This window comes from Danio aesculapii, chromosome 6 (genome assembly GCF_903798145.1).
Source record: "Danio aesculapii chromosome 6, fDanAes4.1, whole genome shotgun sequence".
NCBI lineage: Eukaryota > Metazoa > Chordata > Actinopteri > Cypriniformes > Danionidae > Danio > Danio aesculapii.
In genome coordinates this window covers 23,783,254-23,803,645 of record NC_079440.1, presented here as the reverse complement: position 1 = coordinate 23,803,645, position 20,392 = coordinate 23,783,254, and the positions used below count along the sequence as shown (strand labels likewise).

The 20,392-nt window shown below is 35.4% G+C and overlaps 2 protein-coding genes and 1 long non-coding RNA gene across 3 annotated transcripts in view; 1 reads left to right on the top strand and 2 right to left on the bottom strand.

Moving 5' to 3' along the window:
• Positions 1–721, bottom strand: part of znf326 (zinc finger protein 326) — an 8,765-nt gene extending 8,044 nt beyond the window's left edge. Inside the window, 1 exon segment of the mRNA XM_056459032.1 lies at positions 580–721. The gene's annotated coding sequence lies outside the window, so the exon portion shown is untranslated.
• A 1,781-nt stretch (positions 722–2,502) lies between these two features.
• lrrc8db (leucine rich repeat containing 8 VRAC subunit Db) lies at positions 2,503–14,463 on the bottom strand. The gene is given in 7 exon segments (XM_056459797.1): positions 2,503–6,565; positions 6,568–6,661; positions 6,664–6,716; positions 6,719–6,841; positions 6,844–7,054; positions 7,057–8,330; positions 14,356–14,463. Coding segments are annotated over 6 exon segments (2,520 nt in total). The 5' UTR covers positions 8,329–8,330; positions 14,356–14,463; the 3' UTR covers positions 2,503–5,798.
• LOC130230671 (uncharacterized) overlaps positions 13,301–20,392 on the top strand; it is a 15,993-nt gene continuing 8,901 nt past the window's right edge. Inside the window, exons 1-2 of the long non-coding RNA XR_008837971.1 lie at positions 13,301–13,430; positions 16,630–16,717. This is a non-coding gene — a long non-coding RNA (uncharacterized LOC130230671). The remainder of the gene's footprint in view (positions 13,431–16,629; positions 16,718–20,392) is intronic.

The window sequence follows — 20,392 nt, the reverse complement described above, 5'->3', positions numbered from 1 at the left end:
AAGATGCTGACACAAATTTGCTTTGCTCAGGCTGCTCTGAAGGCCAAATTTACTATATACTGCAGGAGGTCTGTGGGGCTGCTATATTTTGAACCTTTAGCAGCAATGCCAGCAAACCCAAGGGCATGTACACTGCTGAGGAGTGATTTTTTTCAGGTCTGTTTACTCGTAGACCACACAAATAATGCCATATGCAGGCTACTCCATCACTAGGGTTTTGAATGGGCCTTTGTAGGGCATTTACCCTAAACACAGTCATCTCTTAATGTCAACGTTGTGTCTATGTTGTCAGTTTAAGACTCACTAGAGTGTTAAATTTTGCACCATCATTGTTTTTCGTTTTAAGCAAAACATGCGTTTTGTGGTGTCTAAAATAATACAACGTGATCGTCGACCGATTCTAGTAGTTTCAAATTGAAACTTTTATACAATAACAGCTAATATAATGAAGGCTTCTTTTAAATAACTTTACAATATATGTCGGTATTGTGGATAGTTATGCAAACCATAAAACATCGGCTGACGTTTTTGAAAAAAATAAAAATAAAAAATTCCAACATTACAGACCGCGTCACTTACCACACAAATGAGAGCCAGTCAGTCCTACCGCGTTAAATTAAAACAGGTGTCACTGAAATAATTTCCCTCTGGTGACAAACTAAACCAAAAAGCTAAACAACGGTGTCAGGAGTTGCAACAACAGCCCTTCATAACCGTTTCCTAAAGGAAGTTCTGTTCAGCCAGAGGGCGCTTGGACCTTCATAAACCGTGACTGAAGCCTAAATTCGGCCACGCCCATTTTTGAGTGCAGGCCTGTAAAGGTAATGTTGAAATTTAAATTATCATAACTGTAGAAGGCTTTGAATATATTAAATATGCTATTATTAGCCCTAAAGATATTATTTGAGACTGTTAACATAAATACTGAGCTGTTACAGGCTATACCAACTATTGATTATTCCTAAAGGTCACTTAATTGAATATCACTACTTTCTATAAAATTTCAGTCATATTTCAATTTTTGGACAAATTCTAAAATATGTACTTTGTTTGGATTGTTAACAGAAACTGAAGGTTAAGTAAAGACATTGTATACTCCTATACTAAATGCAGGAAATTGGTGCTAACTGGCACAGTAAATGTAAAACATAATTAAATGTGAATATGTTAAAATAGGCTATATCTTTTCACACTTTTACAAAATAAAAAACTAAAATGATCTAAAATATGTTACCTTTAAATTTGCATATTCTATATTAATTAAAAATTCTAGCACAAACATTTAGGTAACTAAACATGAAATGGATGAAAACATACACTTCTCTTTCATTTATCATATGGTGTTTTTTATTGTATAATGTAGAATTATGTATATAATTAAACTATTTATGCATGAAAATACCCCTCTTGTTACTTCCGAATATGAATAATGTGATGTAAGTGCTGATTAATTTAAAGAGAAAAAAATATTTTGAGAACTTTTTAAAAATATATTATAATTTAAATTTAACAGACAAATTGATAAACTCCAAGGTGACAGAAGCAATATTTAAATGCGTTTTGAACGCTGTCTTTACATTAGACAAAAAAGGGGGAAACCAAAAAGACCAAAATGGTCAAAATGGTGTTTAAATATATAGTGTTTTTGACTGCAGCACCTCGCATTAAGGCTTCAATTTGGCATTAATGTATACCTGTCACAGAAAATAAAATTGGTTTCATATTCAAAATAGACTGAATATGTAAATATGAGAATTGCTGTTTTATTCTAACGTAAAAAAAAAAATAAAATAAGTCCTGCCCATTTTAGTGCTGAACTACATGATCGTAAAATACTATTCAACTTCTCTTTCTTTCTTTTACACAGGAAAACAACGTGTGGCTATAACACATTCCAGAAATTATAGTCCGTCACCTGTAGAGGGAGCTAAAAGACAAGAATTCGACCGAATAGACTGAACAACATATCCTAGACCAGAGGTGCCCAAACTTTTCCTTATGAAAGGTCAAAAGCCAAACTTGACTGAGGCTAGTGGGCTGGATGTAAATATAATTGCCATGGTAATTTCCAAATGTATTTAATACAATTCAAAGATAACTAGAAAACATGTCTTTATGTTAAATAATACGGAATGTTGTTTTTTTTTAATCATTTTATAATGAACTTACTACAGTAAAAACAAAAGCAATCTTATTTATAACAGAATAGTTACACTAGTTTTTGCCTTGATTTGCTCACTGACGTCTTCTGCATATTCCACTGTCCGTCGAGTGACAGTATTTACATTTTTAGAAAATCAGATTCACTAGCTTTTTTGTAGCTCAGATATAAAACACACCAACCTTCCCCACCATTCTCGCTCTCTTCTAAGATGGGATGGTGGGCCAAATCAAAGGTTACAATGGGCCAAATTTGTCCACGGGCCCTACTTTAGGCATCTCTGTCCAAGATATTACAGGTTGAAAACGTTAGCGACGATTCAAACAGCACAAACTGAGGTATTTGTTTTTGATGTGTTTATTGTATTAAAATTGCCAATTTCAACATATCTTCAAACGTGATTAGGAGCAAAGCAGACTAACTTCATGCTCCTTTCCATCAAAAATGTGAAGTCTAAACAATGAAGGGACGCAAATAAGGCTACATTCAGGGCTGAAGAGCAATTTACCTCAAAAACATTTGCAGATAAATAAAACACAAAGTTGCCTTCATTCTTAAACACAAACATACTTTGCTGGAATGAATTTGTGTTCAGTGTACCTGAAAGGACACAATGTATATTTGGTGGAATCATTTGAAATTAGGTACATTGCAGTTAAACTATTAATAGACTAAAAAAATGAACAAATGAATATTTCTCTACATAAACAAAACTTCCATTGAAAACATCAAACAGAACCATTTTTGACAGTGCAACATGAAATTACATTTAACAAAACCTAGTAATATCATTTCAAATCACCTAAAACACTGAAACTCATCTTTAGATTCATATGTGGTTATAATTATTGTTAGTCACACATGTAGCAAAAATGATTTTCAGGCCTCAGCTGGCAAGACATCAACAAGTTTGGAGATTCTTGAGGGGTCACAAAGATACCAATTACAGGTCAGACCCTGCAGCATTTCAGAGGGACAAATATAACTGTGGGAAAAGCAATTCCACAAAATGAGACGCAACTCTTCTGTGAAATGTGAATAAGACAAGTAAATGTCCTTTTGAACTCCTTTTGGTTTGGTCTGAAATGTTATGCTTTTAAAGTAAACGCAGGACATTGTCCAAATTATTCAATTACTATAAACCCTGCAGTCCACATCAAAGTCGAAATGTCATCCAATCATTACAAATCTTTCAGTAAACAAATGAAAAAAAAAAAAAAAAGGTTTAGAACAAACAACACTTAATCTGTCATGTTAACATTTAGTGCTTCAATAAATATTATGGATGTCATTTACATTTCAAGAGATCTAGCTAACATATGCACTTCCTCTTCATACAAATCAAATAAAAAATATATCTAAAATGTTATTCGGGTGCAAAAGTGAAACCGTTTTAGTTATTAACTTGTAGAGAGTGTAAAGTTTCTAAAATTAAAATTTTGTCACATTTACTCCTCCTCGTGTCATTCTGTACCCATATAGAAATTGCATACATGGAAATACGTTCAAATATTTGAATATTGCGGCACTTTTTGGTTGCACACATGACATATAAATGCAAAATTCAAATAAGAACTTGTATGCCATTCATTCATTTTCTTTCGGCTTAGTCCCTTTATTAATCAGGGGTCGCCAGAGCGGAATGAACCACCAACCTATACAGCATATGTTTTATGCAGCGGATGCTCTTCCGGCTGCAACCCATCACTGGGAAACATCCATACACACTCATACACTACGGACAATTTTTTAGCTTACCAAATTCACCTGTACCACGTCTTTTGACAGTGGGGGAAACTGGAGCACCCGGAGGTGATCAGAACATGCAAACTCCACACAGAAATGCCAACTGACCCAGGCGAGGCTTGAACCAGCGACCTTCTTGCTGTGAGGCGATCGTTCTACCCACTGCGCTACCGTGATGCCCCACTTGTATGTCATCAATTATAAATGTATACATTGTCAAGCCTGAAATTATTCATACCGCTGACAAATTCAGACAAAAATGTAAGTTTTTGTTCAAGTGTAAATTTTTATTTATTTTTGTTTTTTCCACAGTGACGCCTCGTGTACATCATCTAATTATTTTTTTGGAAGAAGACTGTGTTATTTCTGCTCAAAACAAAAAAAAAACTTGCTGGTTGAATAACATTAACTTCAACTTTAAGTCAGAATTTGCCAGGGGAATGAATAATTTCAGGCTTGACTGTCTATAAAAGAAAAAAATATAAGGAGGAATATGTCTGGAATGACATTAAGCTGAGTATACAAAGATAAAATGGGTTTCGGCTGAACTTTTCCTTCAAATTTTTAACAACAGATTTGTAAACTCACCAAGAAAATCAAACAAAATAAAAGGTTTAGGTTAGGATTATCTAACACTTGATTACTTGATTACTAACATCTGGCAAGTCACCTTTTTGTGCATTTGCCCCAAAAGCCGACTGCATAGCCATGCACAGTATGTTAACAGCAAGGTAACTTGAAACAATCAATCACACAGTGCAAGCATTTCCATTACTTTAACTAGCCATCAATGGCTAACAGTTAAGCGGATGTCATACACATTTAAAGACAAAGATATGATGTTAGACTAAATATCAGGGCAAGTTTACTATACATGTCTATCAGAGGTTTTGATCAGCAAGGACATGTATACACATTACTGGTCTGTCCCATCATAATATAGTGTTATATACAAAACATGCAAGTCGCCATAACTTAATCATTACTTCTGTAACCCACGTTGAAGATTATGTTAGAAGGAAAAGTTAATTTATTGCCAGGACTTGCAGTGCAGTGCAAATGATTACCTTTAGTTTGTGCATCTTCAAACCCAAATTGAATGCAAACACACTGGTAAATTTTCAACACAGAACATTGTTATTTAGTTCAAAATATTTTGGTTATTAGAAACTGAATAGGTGGACAATATCATTAAAGAAAGATGGACATTAACCGAAGAATAACATATACAGTTTGATCGACGCTGGGTGGACATGGTAACTATGTTTTGACAGGAACATTCAGTTATTAATACTTCAGTGCACATTTTACTAAACCCAATTGAGAATTTCTTCCTTCATTTTTTCTTTTACCACCTAGTCAAATACAGTATTTGTAATTGACTTTGTAATAAATGTCAGTTGTTCTGGGTTCTCGCAAATGAAAAAATACAATCATTAATGGCACCACAATGCACACGGCATGCGATGCAGACTGTGCGCATAACAGCAGGTGAAAACATGAATTAACAAAAATGCTACTGAATAATTGTTGTACTGTATTATTGTACTGTAACATGGGAAAATAATAATAACTAAAAATAAAAAAGAACAAAATCCCCATGCAGACAGGCATAATGACTCTCAAAAGATTTTAACATTGGCTAACTGGCAGATTGTTTTGGCCTGTGCAGAAAGTGATAACAACTGTTGACATAAACTTTGATACTGGACTCATTCTTCACACCTGGAACATCCATTCATGCCCGCAGTCCTGGATTGAAAATTTCTTCATGTGGACAAAACCTTAAAAAAACAGCAGAATTCTGAAACTCTTGCACGTTCTTATTCTGTTGTACTCAGATAGAAATACCATGACTGTTCTTTCAATTTTTTTTTTATATGAATCATGATTACACTCCGTTAGCATAAGTTGCAGTGATTTCCTGACTTATGCTCTCTTTGACCTCTAGGGGCAATGAGTCAAAAAGGTGGTCCTCCACAGTGAGGCCATTTCTACGCAAGAGCCTGCACTGACCGAGCTGTGCAGGCAGCCGATCCAGGCAGTTCCCCTTCAGCTCAAGATGCGTCAGCTGAAGCAACTGTCCAATTTTCTCTGGCAGCGACGAGATGCAGTTGTGCCCAAGGGACAAGGTACGCAACTTTGTGCATTTGAACAGTTGCTTGGGCACCATTTCCACCTTGTTGCCAGTGATGGCAAAGTGCTGTAGATTCTGGAGAAACCCCACCTCTGGAGGAATCACTACAATGGAGTTGTGACTAACATCCAGGTATCTCAGTTTAAGTAGATTGAACAGAGTAGTAGGCAAGGACTCTAGTTTGTTATGTGACAGATAAAGGAACTCTAGGTTTTTTACGTGACTAATGGACAAAGGAATGGAAATGATTTTATTGTGCCACAGTTTGAGGCAGTTAAGTCTTTTGAGGTGCTGGAAGCTGATGACCTCCTCAATGGTACGGATGTTGTTCGATTTCAAGTCCAACTCCTGCAGGTTGGTCAAGCTAAAAATTGCATGCGGTATCCTCTCTAGTTCACAATTGTGCAGCTCCAGGTCAGAAAGGTTCATCATCTTTTTCAGCTATTTAACACCAAGAGTTTTAGTACCATCGTTGTGAACCACAAGTTTGATCAGGTGGGGCGATAAGTCTGTAATGTTAGTGGGATCTTGGTAAGGTTGCTCTTCAGATGTAGGATCTTTAGATGCCTCAAGTCCCTGAGGGACTCTAATCCTATCATTTTGTTATTCTCAGAGGTTTCAAGTTTCCCACCAAGTAAAGCTCTCTTAAGTTCTTCAGCATATAAACCCAAGTGGAATCTCTGCTACATCCGTAAACTTGACGTGAAGGCACCGGAGGTGATCGCGGAGGAAACTGAATGCAGTCTGTTCAACTTTGGCGGGACAGTGGTAAAAGTGCAATTCATGGAGGTTATCATCTGGGAAATTTTTGCTGTGATACGTGCCTCTGGGATGAGTTCCAGTTTTAGGACCTCTAAATCAGTGAGGTCAAAAACTGCATCAGGAACACCCGAGAGCATGAAAAGATGCAGCTCGAGTTTATCCTGTGCATTGCGAGTCACGTGTTGCCGTAGTTTCTCAAAGGTCCACTCATGATTTAAGCTGATTTCCCGCAGTTTGTTCTCGCTTACTCTTCTGAGAGAAAGACACCAAAACGTTCTTTCGAGTACAGCTGGTCATACTGGTCAACCATATGAAGGAGGAAAGCAAAGTCATTTTTCACATCTGGGATGTCACTAAAACTGCTTTCTTCTCTAACCTTCTCAAATGAATACTCCTTAAGTGGCCGTCTAAACAGCCAAAAAAGAGTGTAAATGCAAACCAGTCCATAAACGAAAATTAGGACAATGTAGCTAACAAGGAGCTTTTTCAACATGAAAGCCATGTTGTGGGTGCATTTAAATTTGTTGTATCCAGTCAAATGCTTGATTTCTGGCTCACAATCATGGTCAAATTTGATGGAGGTGACAAAGGTCATGGTGTAACACAGAATCAGAATAAATTTGACAGTTTTTATAATAGTTTGAGCTACATAGAGTTTGTAGATTGTGTCGCTGTCTTCGACATGTGTGCGAAATTTCCTTACTTTCTCAAAAAGGGCTTTAGCTTGCTCTCCATCTTTCTTGTCAAGTATAGTCATGCTTGGAACTTCAATGACGGGCTTCTCTGCAGAAAACTTAATGCTAGATTTTGCAAGCATTGGTGTGGACTGATTTGGACTTCCCTCCTCACTGCTGGTTGAAAGATGCTTTGGTAATGTAGAGGCTCCAGTCAATCTCTGTTTATTCTCTTCTGAGTCTTCACAGGCCGTCTCAGATAATGCTTTGGTTGTCCAAGGGGACTCAAAACACTTGCCCAAAATAGACACAAAATGCTCAATTTTGGAACTGGTCTTTGGATACTTGAACCAAAAGTTACTGCTCACCATAAGAACAATAGTGTGAATGAGAGCTAGATATGGAAAGTACTTCGAATACCATGGGAGGGCAACATGGTAGCACATCTGATTTACAAAGACATACTGCTGAAAATCCAGATTTGTTCGTAAACCTGTGGGCTGAGGTTGCCTGACAGCAGACGACTGTGGGAAGTGTTGGACAACACTGTCGGTTTGTTCGTTGCTTGCTAAAGGTGCAGCTGCCAGTGTCACATGGCCCCCTCCTGTCCCAGAGCCAAAAGCTTTGCCTAGTGGCCTTTCTGTGGACACAGGGGCTTGGTCCTCCAATGATTCTAGAACAGGAAGGCAAACCACCTGATCTTTGGTTATCTGCATGGTCCCGGCAAATATGGCCAGCATAAGCATGACCACACCCAAGTAATCCATAAAGACGTCCCACCATGGTTTCAGTATCCGATAAGTTGGCTGGATATCATTTAGAGAGGCAACTTCTGTGAGGGTAAACATTCCTGAAGACATAAAAATCAAGTGTTTAGTATACAGTATTATAAATGATAAATAAAAATTAAATTACAATAATAAAAAAGAAAGATATTAAAAAATATATGAATTAATGTATGAGACAAAATACATAACAAAAACTTACTCTTACTTGTTACAAACACATAAATAATAACATGTATACACATGTCCACAAAATATTGTTATTTATATAATGTGTAATTATACAATTGTATATTGTATAATTTTACAAAGAAACTGGGATTAAAACATATGTTACAATTCTCTGTGATCAGCAGTACCTGAATGATAAATTTTATAAGTTTAAAACGTTTTCAAAACAGTGCATGTTGGAAATAAAGAGAGTAAAATCGCTATGTAATTCTTAACCGCTATAATTGCCACAGCTGCATGGAGTCAGTAAATGTGCATATGTGTTTGTGTACTGCAAATAGCATTTGTGTGTGACTCAAAAGGCTTGAATAGACGCCACCACAAATACATCAAATAAACTTACTTGATATTATTTCAGCTTTATCCGTGTCTCTATCACTGACTGCTGTTTATTTGACATAACACACGAGAAGCAGACATGCATGTCAGAGCAGTGGACAGGGAGAAGCAGCTCATTTGGATTTAAAGTCACAGGCTACAAAAACAGCTACATTGTCACAGACACCAAAAATGGGCAGATTCTACATTATATAATAAATAACCTGATGGGTATTTTGAGCTGTAACTTTACAGACACATTCTGGAGACACCAAAGTCTTATCTTACATCTTGTAAAAGGGGTAAAATAGGTGCCCTTTAATAAGTTTAATTGTTCTGATACCTACATGGTAGGTATGTGGTTTAGGTAAGTTACATAACAAAGAAGGGTTTATGTGAATTGTGACACTTTTTTGACAGATATTTGCATGTATTTCACCATTCAGGCACACATTGAGCTAAAAGATTAATTTACAGGTGTGTGTATGTTCTCCATCTCTGAGGCTGAGCGCATAGACACAACAGGACGGTTTCTCTTTCACACTTTTTTCACATGAATAAAGCGAATACACTTAAATGAATAAAGCACACTCCATGTTCAAAATTCACATTACATTATTTCACAGATTTCCACATGATTTTTCATAATTGTTGGAGGCCAAAATCAAAGTTGAATTTTGATTATTGCACAGCTCTACCTTATTACCTCTTCAGGGTGGCACTGAAAAAAAATGTATAATTTGTATGTCCCATATTTTGTGTTCTGACAGATGTTTGAGTACTGCTCCTTAAAGCCCACAACATATCGGACGAGAAATTGTTAGCATTGTTTGTGTATTGCTACAGCAATTTGTCATCTGTCCGCATAACTCAGAAACTCATATACAATGTAAATTGTTAGGTTTTTTTTAAATTAGAGTCTTACATGTTAAATATATTATAAAAAAATAATAAGATAAACAATTATCATTTTTGTTACATATATTACTAGGAAACATGGCCAATTAAACGCAGCCTATGGCATGCATATAATGATACCAAGTGCATCACAACAGTCAGTATATTGTTCGGATTTTACACACACAGGTTTTTCATGAAAACAAGTATTCTCTCACTCTGTATGCCATTTCTATGTATTGAACATTAGGCATATTCAGATTTTCATTCTATGGCACCTTTAAGCTAATAAACAAGCCGAGTGTTTCAACACTGCACTCAATGCTATGTGAAATACAGGCTTGACACAACATAAGTCTCATTCTCATATTCCATTAAATCAATGTACAAATGCAAGGAGTGGCCTAATACACCACTAAAGATAACAAATGGTTCCATCGCTTGGGGAGACACCCTAGTGTCTCTGTCCCAGATCACTTTCCACAGCACAGAGCTTGATCAGTGCTGAAGCACTAACGCACTGCATCACACTTCCTTATTAAATCATCAGCTTTAGTGGGTGTATACCATACAGCATGAACACAATAGTACTGCAGTGGTGAGCCTGGCCAAAGACAATGTTGTCTTTACTATCAAGTTGCAAACCCTGCTCTAATATTCAGGCATTTTGCAGGGGTAATATTGATGTTTGGAGCTCAACTTTCACTTCGCTAAGACTTACCCATAGACATCCAATAAGCACAATTGAATGACCTTCTCACTGTCAAGGAACAATTGAGTAAATGTCATAATGACTAATTCACTTGTATTTCACTTGGCTAATCAAGCTGTTATGTATATAAATCATAAATGTCAAACTTTTGAATATGATAAATCCATTACTGGACTGAGTTACTCTCCTCGAAGCAGTGTTATATTAAATCACATGCAGTTTTACTTCATACTTTTCTTTTTTCCGCTGCACATCATTTACAGCCTGTGAGATCTACAAAAAAACAGTCTAGACTTGCTTCACAAGACAATCACATTCCTTTCAGTCATCACACCAACCATTCAAGTCACAAGCCCTTTGTTCTTGTGCTTCGCCTGTCCTACAGATCTTCCATTCGAGGCTCACGCTGGCTTTGATGTTAGCATGTCAATCGTAAGGAAGGTGCAAGAATTTAAGTTTAAAATACTTTGTTTTCCAGTTAGAATTGAAATGAAAATCTATGAAGTGGTACATTTTTCTTTAGTTAGTGTAATAGCTTTAAAAGAAGAATTTTAAAGCTTCCCATTTTCTCTGCATTAATTAGCCTCTAATTTAGTGCAATTACACAACAGCTTATTTAGTCAAGCCAGATTGCCGTAAACAACAATTACTTCTTTCTTTGTATGTTGCCATGGGGTTTGAAAAGCACTGATTTCTCAAATGGCAAAAAAGAATTATGTACTGATGCATAATACATGAAGGCACAGATAGAGTGTGCATTCAAATCAAAAACCAAATTCTGGGCTCCATGTTCTGTTTTAGCAGATCTGTCGTTTTATAAGTGTGAACATATGTAGAGCTCATCACTTCTTTGATGGTGCTTCATTGCAAAATACGAACATCAGCCTTTGGAAGTAAAAATGAATACGAGTCTATCAAATAAAAAAGAAATAGAGCACACAGCCACCAGCCAGACTGTGAATAATATTAAATCACCTAATAAACATGACGTCAAAAGACTGAATCAACAAGACTTTAGAGAATGTCTCTGAACTGCTTTTCCACTGCGCACCCAAAATAATTCTGTTCTGTGGCCAAGATCTACGGCTTGAAGGTTATACTTACTAACCCTTTAAGCTGAGAAGTAAAGACAGGCTTGTTTGCAAATGTTTTGAACTGTTCATCTATCCATCCATCCATCCATCTGGGGCTGCCCAATATATCAAAATTATTGAAATATTGCAAAAGTTCATATCCTAATATGCATATCACAATGGTTTGCCAGTGGAGCAAAGTGTTAGTGGTATGTAATTTTATTTCAATATTTTTGATTGGTAATAGTAGTATTTATGGGTGTCAAGGTGGCGCAGTGGCTAGCACGATTGCCTCACAGCAAGAAGGTCACTGGTTTGAGTCTCGGCTGGGTCAGTTGGCATTACTGTGTGGAGTTTACTCCTTGTGCTCGCGTGGGTTTCCTCCGGGTGCTCCAGTTTCCCCCACAGTCCAAACACATGCGCTATAGGTGAATTGGGTGAGCTAAATTGTCTGTAGTGTGTGCGTGTGAATGAGTGTGTATGGGTGTTTCCCAGTGATGGGTTGCAGCTGGAAGGGCATCCGCTGTGTAAAACATATGCTGGATAAGTTGACGGTCCAATCTGCTGTGATGACCCCTGATTAATAAAGGGACTAAGCCTTTTTATAAGCAACAGTATATATATATATGTGTGTGTGTGTGTGTGTGTGTGTGTGTGTGTGTGTGTGTGTGTGTGTGTGTGTGTGTGTGTGTGTGAAATTGACATTTCCAGTACACAGTATATATGTCAGCAAGCATTAGTCTATTTGCTCAACTACACTCATCACTTTGTGTACATATGGAACACCTCGCGTGATGCATATGGAAGATTTCATTCACAAGTCTGCAATTAGCTACATCATGTGACCTGACATCACTCAGTGAGAGTATCAATTTTTTCAACACTTCAACAGGCCCACCAATTGATACTATCAAGTCTGCCACAGTCTCACTTTTAGTTTTACTTTCATATGATGTGATTTTAGAGTATTTATATGCTTTGCGTTTTAATATAAAATTTGCATTTGATTCTTTGGCTCCTGCAGTTTAACATTTTGTAGCCATGCTTAGAAATAGTTTTGATTTTTAAAGCTATATAAAAGCATTACAACACAGAAATGGCTTACTTGTAAGTTAAGTTTATACAAAACTGAATGCTCTATGACCCTTCCTGCTTTGATGGCTTTGTTTTGATGCTCTAATACATTAATCAATATGCAGAGTTCAGGGTGAGAGAACATCAGCATTGTGCAAACAATTATATGCTGGAGTGCCTAGAAAAACTGTTTGGGTATAATGTGCTATTTTGTGTTGCACAGACATTATTTACATAACATATACAATATATGAGGTAAACAAATGTTTTGTTTGGAAATGAATTGTTTGCAAAAACATAAGATCCCAAATATCACTATCTAACTGTATTTCTGTGGGATTGTTTGTCTGAAAATATTTAGTCTTTACACTTCCTTATTTGAGAAATTATTTTAGAAATATAGATCATTTGCATGAAATGATAAAGATGGCAGCTGTGATTCAAAGTAATCTATATATATTTATTTTTACAGAGTATATTGTTATGAAAGCCAACACAACCATAAACCAAAAAAAAAAAAAAACAATTACAATCATGGCTAGCCTAACTTAACCTCAGTCTGAGCTCTTACCCCATAACTAGGTCACAGCTGCAGCTGTTATTCTCATTTGTTGTCTCCAACAGAAATTTTAAATGGTAATTCTACTAACCAATCATGTCTCTTCTTGTTAGCCAGCACATTTCAGTGTTGGGCAACCATTTGTGTCTCTGCATACTGTATGTTCAGCCTGCTGTAGGTCAGTGTGTTAAATTAAAGCGTTATTGTAATATTGTTGCGTGTGTAAGTGTAGACTTAGGAATTGAACATCTGTCCATGTCTGCCAAGTCAAGAGTAAGAGATCAGAATCAAGAATATCAAGGTCAGCAAAAATGTTCAATCTGATATCAGCAAATGTGTTTCAAAATTATTAACAACAAGTGGTAAATTGAACACTTTTTAATGAACACTGTTCAACTGGATTAATTAATATATTTTGTATAATAATGAGACAAATTACTTAACATTTATTATGTGAAATTTGTAACTTCTTACAATAGACCTAAAAATTCATATAATTTATTCTAAATTAGCCTGTGTAAGTTAGCTGTTTGTACAGTCAATACAGTGTGTCCAGACTTCTCCAAAAAGTGTCCAAACACCCTGCTCTGAGTTTTTCTGCGGATCTTTATTAAAATAATCTTAAAACGATATTTAGAATATTTCATAAATGTGTGCATAACGTATTTACTTACTGTCTCAAATCAACGTCATCAAACGTCATCCATGCACCAATTTAATTCCTGAGAAACACATTTCATCCACTTGTCCTTGCAGTATTCTGGACAAATATGCGGTCCACTCGCGTGGAAAACGTCATTTTGATCGCATTTACGCCATTGTCTTTCTATACCGGGTCAAGATATATAAACGACAAAGGTTTACTTTCCGATATCGCGTAAACTGCGAGCAGAACGCGATTTACAGGAGCGGACCGGAATATTCCCCGTGAACGCAGTCCGGTGTTTTATCATGTCTTCGTGGTTCTGTGGAGATTAACGCCGCTCAGACAGAAAACCATTGGAGGTCTGTTGTGTTAAAGCGGAAAAAGTGTCGGTACAAAAGGACAACTTACTAATCATTTACCCGAGAGGGCTTTATGCACATGTAAGGGTCCCCGCTCATTATTATGGTACATTCAGTGCCGCGCGCACAGCAGCGGAGTCAACCAGTCTACACCAGTTCTGTACACTGCATTTCCGCCACCTTTACACCCCACAAACACACACTTACAAGCTGATACATACCTCAAAACAGAGCTGTCATTTTAAAACCTCAAAGCGTCACCGACATCCATGCGTGCGAAATGACGAGTGAGAGAAATGTGTGTAATATAAACAGAAATCTACTGTCAAAAAGAGGAAGTGTATGTGGGCGGAGCTAAAGTTTACAGGAGGATTTACGCGCGAAACACCTGACCGGTGTTCTTTAAGTTACTAAGCAACCAGAGCTCGTTTGTTACAGTTGAACTGTTCAACGGTTGAAGACGCGTTCTACGAATTGTGTGTAAATCATAAGAAAATCCTCGATTCTGTTAAGTTCGCCCTTTTTAACTGGAGGTCATCATAATGGGCTATGATTTAATCCCTTTTCTATATGGAATTGTATAAAATATAGACATATAGATGTTTCTGAAATCCCTAATATTTTATTTTCCTTTTTTTTAACGCATTTTCCATGTTAAATACATTCTGCCATCTGGACAGTTTTTAAAAGATGACTAGTTCTTTCAGTGCAAAATAAATAAATTGTGAAAACAATAATATAATATTTTTATTAACAATAATAACAGCAAAAACTATAATATTATAACAATAATACTTACAATCATACTATTACTACTACTAATAATAATAATAATTAGAATAAATAAAATAGAATTTTTGTAAGATAAATAAAAAATAGTTTTGTAAAGGAAAAAAAACGTATTTTAATTTTGTCTAATATTTTTTGTTAAATGAGATCATTTTTGTATCAAATTGAAATATAACTTTTTTTAATAAGCATAAAAATAAGGTTACATACTCATGTTTGTGACTCCAAGGGATAAAGGAATAGTTAACCTCAATATATATATATATATCTATATATATATATTATATATAGATATATATATATATATATAATATATATATATATATATATATTTATGTCATCATTTACTCATCCTCCTTGGTTCCAAACCGGTTTTAGTTCTTCTCACAAAAGATGAATTAAAGAATCTTGAAAATAATAATAATATAATCAGCCATTGACTTCTACAGTCTGTTCCTACTAGGATGTCCATGGCTGTTTTACCCCATTGTTCTTCAGAATATTTTAATTGTCCACACTTAGATAATATAAGATAAGATTGCCCACACTTGATAATAATAGCAAGCTTGGCATGATGTCCTGGGAGAGAACCCTGCATTCAGAGATAATGGAGCGCAGGGTTCCTGCCTGGTTAATAAGCATAAGGGGGTACGAGAATAAGTAGTTCCCACAAGCCTCCCCTGGTGAAGGAGGAAAGGGGATGGATGGGGGATTCTTCAAAAAAAAAAAAAAAAAAAAAAAAAAAACGAAGTTAAGGTAATAATGCTAGACGGGCTATTTAAAGTGAGTTTGGAATGATTGGCTTACTAATGAATACAGATGAGAGACCAGCTGCAATCAATCATACATCACATGCTCCTCTCGAAATTAGTTTGTGAATCTTCACTTAGTTTTGTGTTCAACAAAACAAATTCATAAAAGTTTAGAACCACTTAAAAGCGAGTAAATAATGAGGAGATCGTTATATTTCTGTGAGATGTCCCTGTAAATATAGAACGCAAAAGATATTCAAAATACAGTCACACACTTCTACAAATCAAAACAAAGTAAATTAAAAACACTTGACAGGCACCATAAATAGAGTGATAGCGGTAATCACTGTCAGTTTTCACCAGAAACGTATGTCATTGCAAGTCTTGTTTACATCTGAAATCTTTCATTTTTTACAAGCCAGCCATATGGTTGCAAATAAGATTAAAGAGACTTTGGCCTCCCCCTCATCACCAGATCCTGTGGGTTTGCTTGTATCACATGAACCTTTTGGTTTTAAGTCAGATTGAGCATTAAAATGCAGGTTATTGTGGATGTTTTGTTTGACTAGCCTGCACACACAGAGGGAGACAAAGGACTGATAAAAGAAAACCTCACAGATCCAAGTCTTAAGTTTGATTGAAACAGAGGGTGACAAGGTGAATCTCACATTCCAGTTTGTGCCGCCGGCAAATTCTGTATACATGAGGACATTTCTTGGCACTCTCTTCTGCAGTAATGGTTGAGGCTAAAGAAAATACTGTGAAAGATTAGCTTAGCTTTAGCTTTGATGGTAGTCATATTTTAAATGACAATACAAATGTTTCTAAAATATCATATAGGAGTAACGCTGTGATAAGCAATAGAGATTTTTTTCTGTTTAGATTTTACAACCAGAGTTTGCATTCCAACATCAGATTTTTTCAAATCACAAACATGGTTTTTCCTACATCCAGATCTTTGACAGCTGCTGCACTGGGCCTCTTCATGGTTGAACGGAGAACATCTTCCCCTCAGGGTACATTTTCAAGATCATATTGTAAGGTCAGCAGCTTATAGTTTAGAACTCTTCTTGAGTTGTCTGACAGTTACGAATCTCAGACCTGAAAAAAAAAAAAAAAAACTTAACAGACAACAGATATTAAATTAATGAACCTGCTTGTACTGTATTAGTCACCACTATATGCTCAATTTTGCATTAAAGGGATAGTTTGCAATATTTATACATAAACTAAAAAAAACCTAATAGCCAACACTTGTCAGATTGATAGCACATTTCAATGAAACATAAAATTAAAACTTTAAATCCAACAATACACAGAAATGAACAGGAGTCCTCTGTTTAATTATGTTTCATTCATTTTCAGTGCAGGATCAGGGCTAAAGGAAGAGTTTAAAAGTGAACACTAATCCTCATTCACTAACCCTGGTGTTGTTCTAAACCTGCATGTCTTTCTGCAAACCCAAGAAAAATATCGTTGATCAAGGTTGTTCAAAACGATGATAAATGTAAAATAAAAAATGTAAGATAAAAAATGTACTTTAATCTCTGGTAAATGCATCTCTTGTGCTTACTGAAACAGCAAATTATCAGTCATCCATCAGTTGTTATTCTGACTGATATCCAGTTCAGAAGACACTTATAAAAGCACATCAATACTTTTTTGATTATTCATAAGAATTTAGTTTTATATATTAACTAAGTGTGTGAATCCAAAGTTCAGGCTTCAGGCTTATTTCCAACAAAAATGAAATACTGAATCAAGTAGATGATTTATGTATTACTCCTCACCATCTCACTTAAAGAGCAGAGGTTAAGGATATTCTTTCAAAGTAATGATCAAATCGGACAAAGAATTTCCTTCGACCAAATACAATTTTCCAGATATTAAGACAATTTTCTTAAAATTAAGTGTCAATTTAGAACGCATTATGACATTATAGGGACATTATAGGGTTCCAAACTAATTATTTTATATATATATATATATATATATATATATATATATATATATATATATATATATATATATATATATATATATATATATTGTGTTAAACACAAAATAATTTTTACTGAGAATGTGGGAAACCGGTAATCATTAACTAACATAGTAAGAAAAATTAATTCTTTTGTGTTCAAAACAGGTTTGGAACAAGTCAAGAGTGAGTAAATGATGACAGCATTTTCATTTTGTGTGAACTCTCTCTTTAATCTTTTTTTTTTTCAGTGAATGGCTGAATTCTGTTCATTAATAAGTTTTATTAAATTTGTACAGTAGCCTACACTTCACTGTATATTCATACAAAACAGAAAATATCACAGCCAGGAGCCATCAATTAGGACGGAGCCATCTTTTTCAAAACCATGTTGCTCCTAAATTTCATTAAATGGGAAAGTACAAGTAGGCCATCTTCTTAAAAACATAAAAAATACAATAAAAAGTGTCCTTTAAATAAAAAGAGAAGAGCATATGGCACTGGAACAGCATCATAGCCAGTAAATATTGACCGATAAGTAATAATTTATTGATCCTCTGCAGTACTACTGTTGTCCCACCAGGGGTCGCAGCTACGTGTTTTCTTGCAATGAGTCAGCCAAACTACATTTGGTCCTTGGAATCCTGCATATTACGTGCGGGCAAGGGATCAGGCAAATTTTAGACATGTCAATCAAGCTGGCAACACATTGTCGTTATTCACGCTATTTTAGGGTACCAGTACTCAAGCGCCTGCCTCAGATCTTTACATGGTGTTGAGTTTCAGGGGGGTAATTAAACAAGATATGCTCTAAAGGGATTCACTGTATGTGCTAGTCAAAGTCATAAGACATGCCACAAAACCCAGCAAAATCTGTTTTAAAAAAATAAAAAATAGTATTGATTATAAGATTCAAATAGCTTACTGTACCTTGAAGCTGATAATACATAAAGCACTTGAGCACATTGTACAAAAGTACTCTAATACAAATTCCAGATTTTACCCTCATGTACATCATATATATACACATGAAGGTATAATCAATCAATATTTAAATGTCTTTTCATCCTTAAAAGGATAGTTCAACTACAAAAAAATGAAAAAAAAAAAGTCATTTACACACTCTTCACTTGTTCAAAACCTATTTGAGTTTCTTTTTTTCTGTTGAACAAAAAAGCATGAAAGTTAATGAGTGCCAACAACCAGCATTCTTCAAAACATCTTTATTTATGTTCAACAGAAGTAGGAATCTCAAAGGTTTAAAACCACATGAGGGAGAATATGCTGAGGTAATTTTCAATTTTGAGTGAACCATCTCTTAAAAGCATCAATACCCAAATCCATAATAGCTGACCATGGCTGGACAAATGTATTTGAAGCTGGAACATGAGCTGAGATGACAGACAACACCCACTTATCTCCATCAGACAGAGGATCGCTCCGTCAGACATTTATAATACACATTTACGTCAATGCTGCTAGGCTTATACAAAGCATCGGTATTTGTAGCATTCTCTTGCTTGGCCCTGGTAAACAGAAGTAGGTAAAACACTACACGCATGTGCAAACATGTTTTGAGCTTGTTGACTTTTGACCACTTCCAGAGGTAGTTAAAAACACATTATCCCAGATCAGATTGACTTCTGTTTAGTGTAAACATTAGTGTGCTTAAATGTGTTTGAACAGCACAAATGACCACCTACACTCAAAAAAAGAGGAAATATTCAAACTACTTATTTAAAATGAGATGTGAAACAACAATTCTTGAGTTTCTTTTTTGTTGTTGTTTGATGTTCAATCCACTTACAATTTTAAAAATGATAGTTAACTTAATTGATTTGTGTTAGGACAACAAAGCTATTGTGTAAACCCAGCTTTTTTTCTGACGTAATTCTTAAAGTCCCCCAAAAAATATCAAAACTGGCCATATGATTTTGTTAGCTCACATTGCTAGTTTTGTGGTGAACAATTCATCTCTGCATGTCATTAAGAAGAAATATATAGTTTGTCCCTCTAATCTTTAATTAAAATCTGAAAATGCACTTCCTGCTTGTGTTCAGTTTTATTCTCAGATTACGTGATTTTGAGGTAATGGGCATGGCTAATATACTTAACACAGTTTTGACAACAAACAGAAATGGTGAGGAGGATGAGTCTGTTATTGTAATAACCCTCTCCCCAAACCCTTTTCCCGATCTTTCTGAATGAAATGCCTACTTTACTACATCCATTCAGCCTGTGGTATAAGCGACACAACACTGTTTGCTCATTTAAAATTCTGTTTCTCTAGGAACTGTCACAATACAAAAACTAAATTATGATCGCAGCTTCCGATTTATTAGGACTTTTTGATGGGATTGAAGTCTGCAGGAACTAAACACTTTTACTTCATTATGTTGATGTACTTTCAACTGATATAATATTTTTAAATTAATAATATTTAAAAAAAATTTGGTACATCCTTCCCTTGTAGCAAACTAACGGTAAGGTTATGGTGTGGTTAAGAATATTGTGGCTAAAGCCATCAAACTGACATCAAGTTATCAACAGAGAAAGATGTGTTTTTTCCAATAAACTTTATATTTTCAGTGAATTAACTTGCATGGATGAATTGATCACTTAAAGAATAACAATGTGTGCTATTAAAATAAACAGCGTACATTTTCATTTCACAAAAACTTTGCCTAATCACAAGTTTGGTTTGAAGACAAACAACTGTTTTAAGCACAACATCTTGAC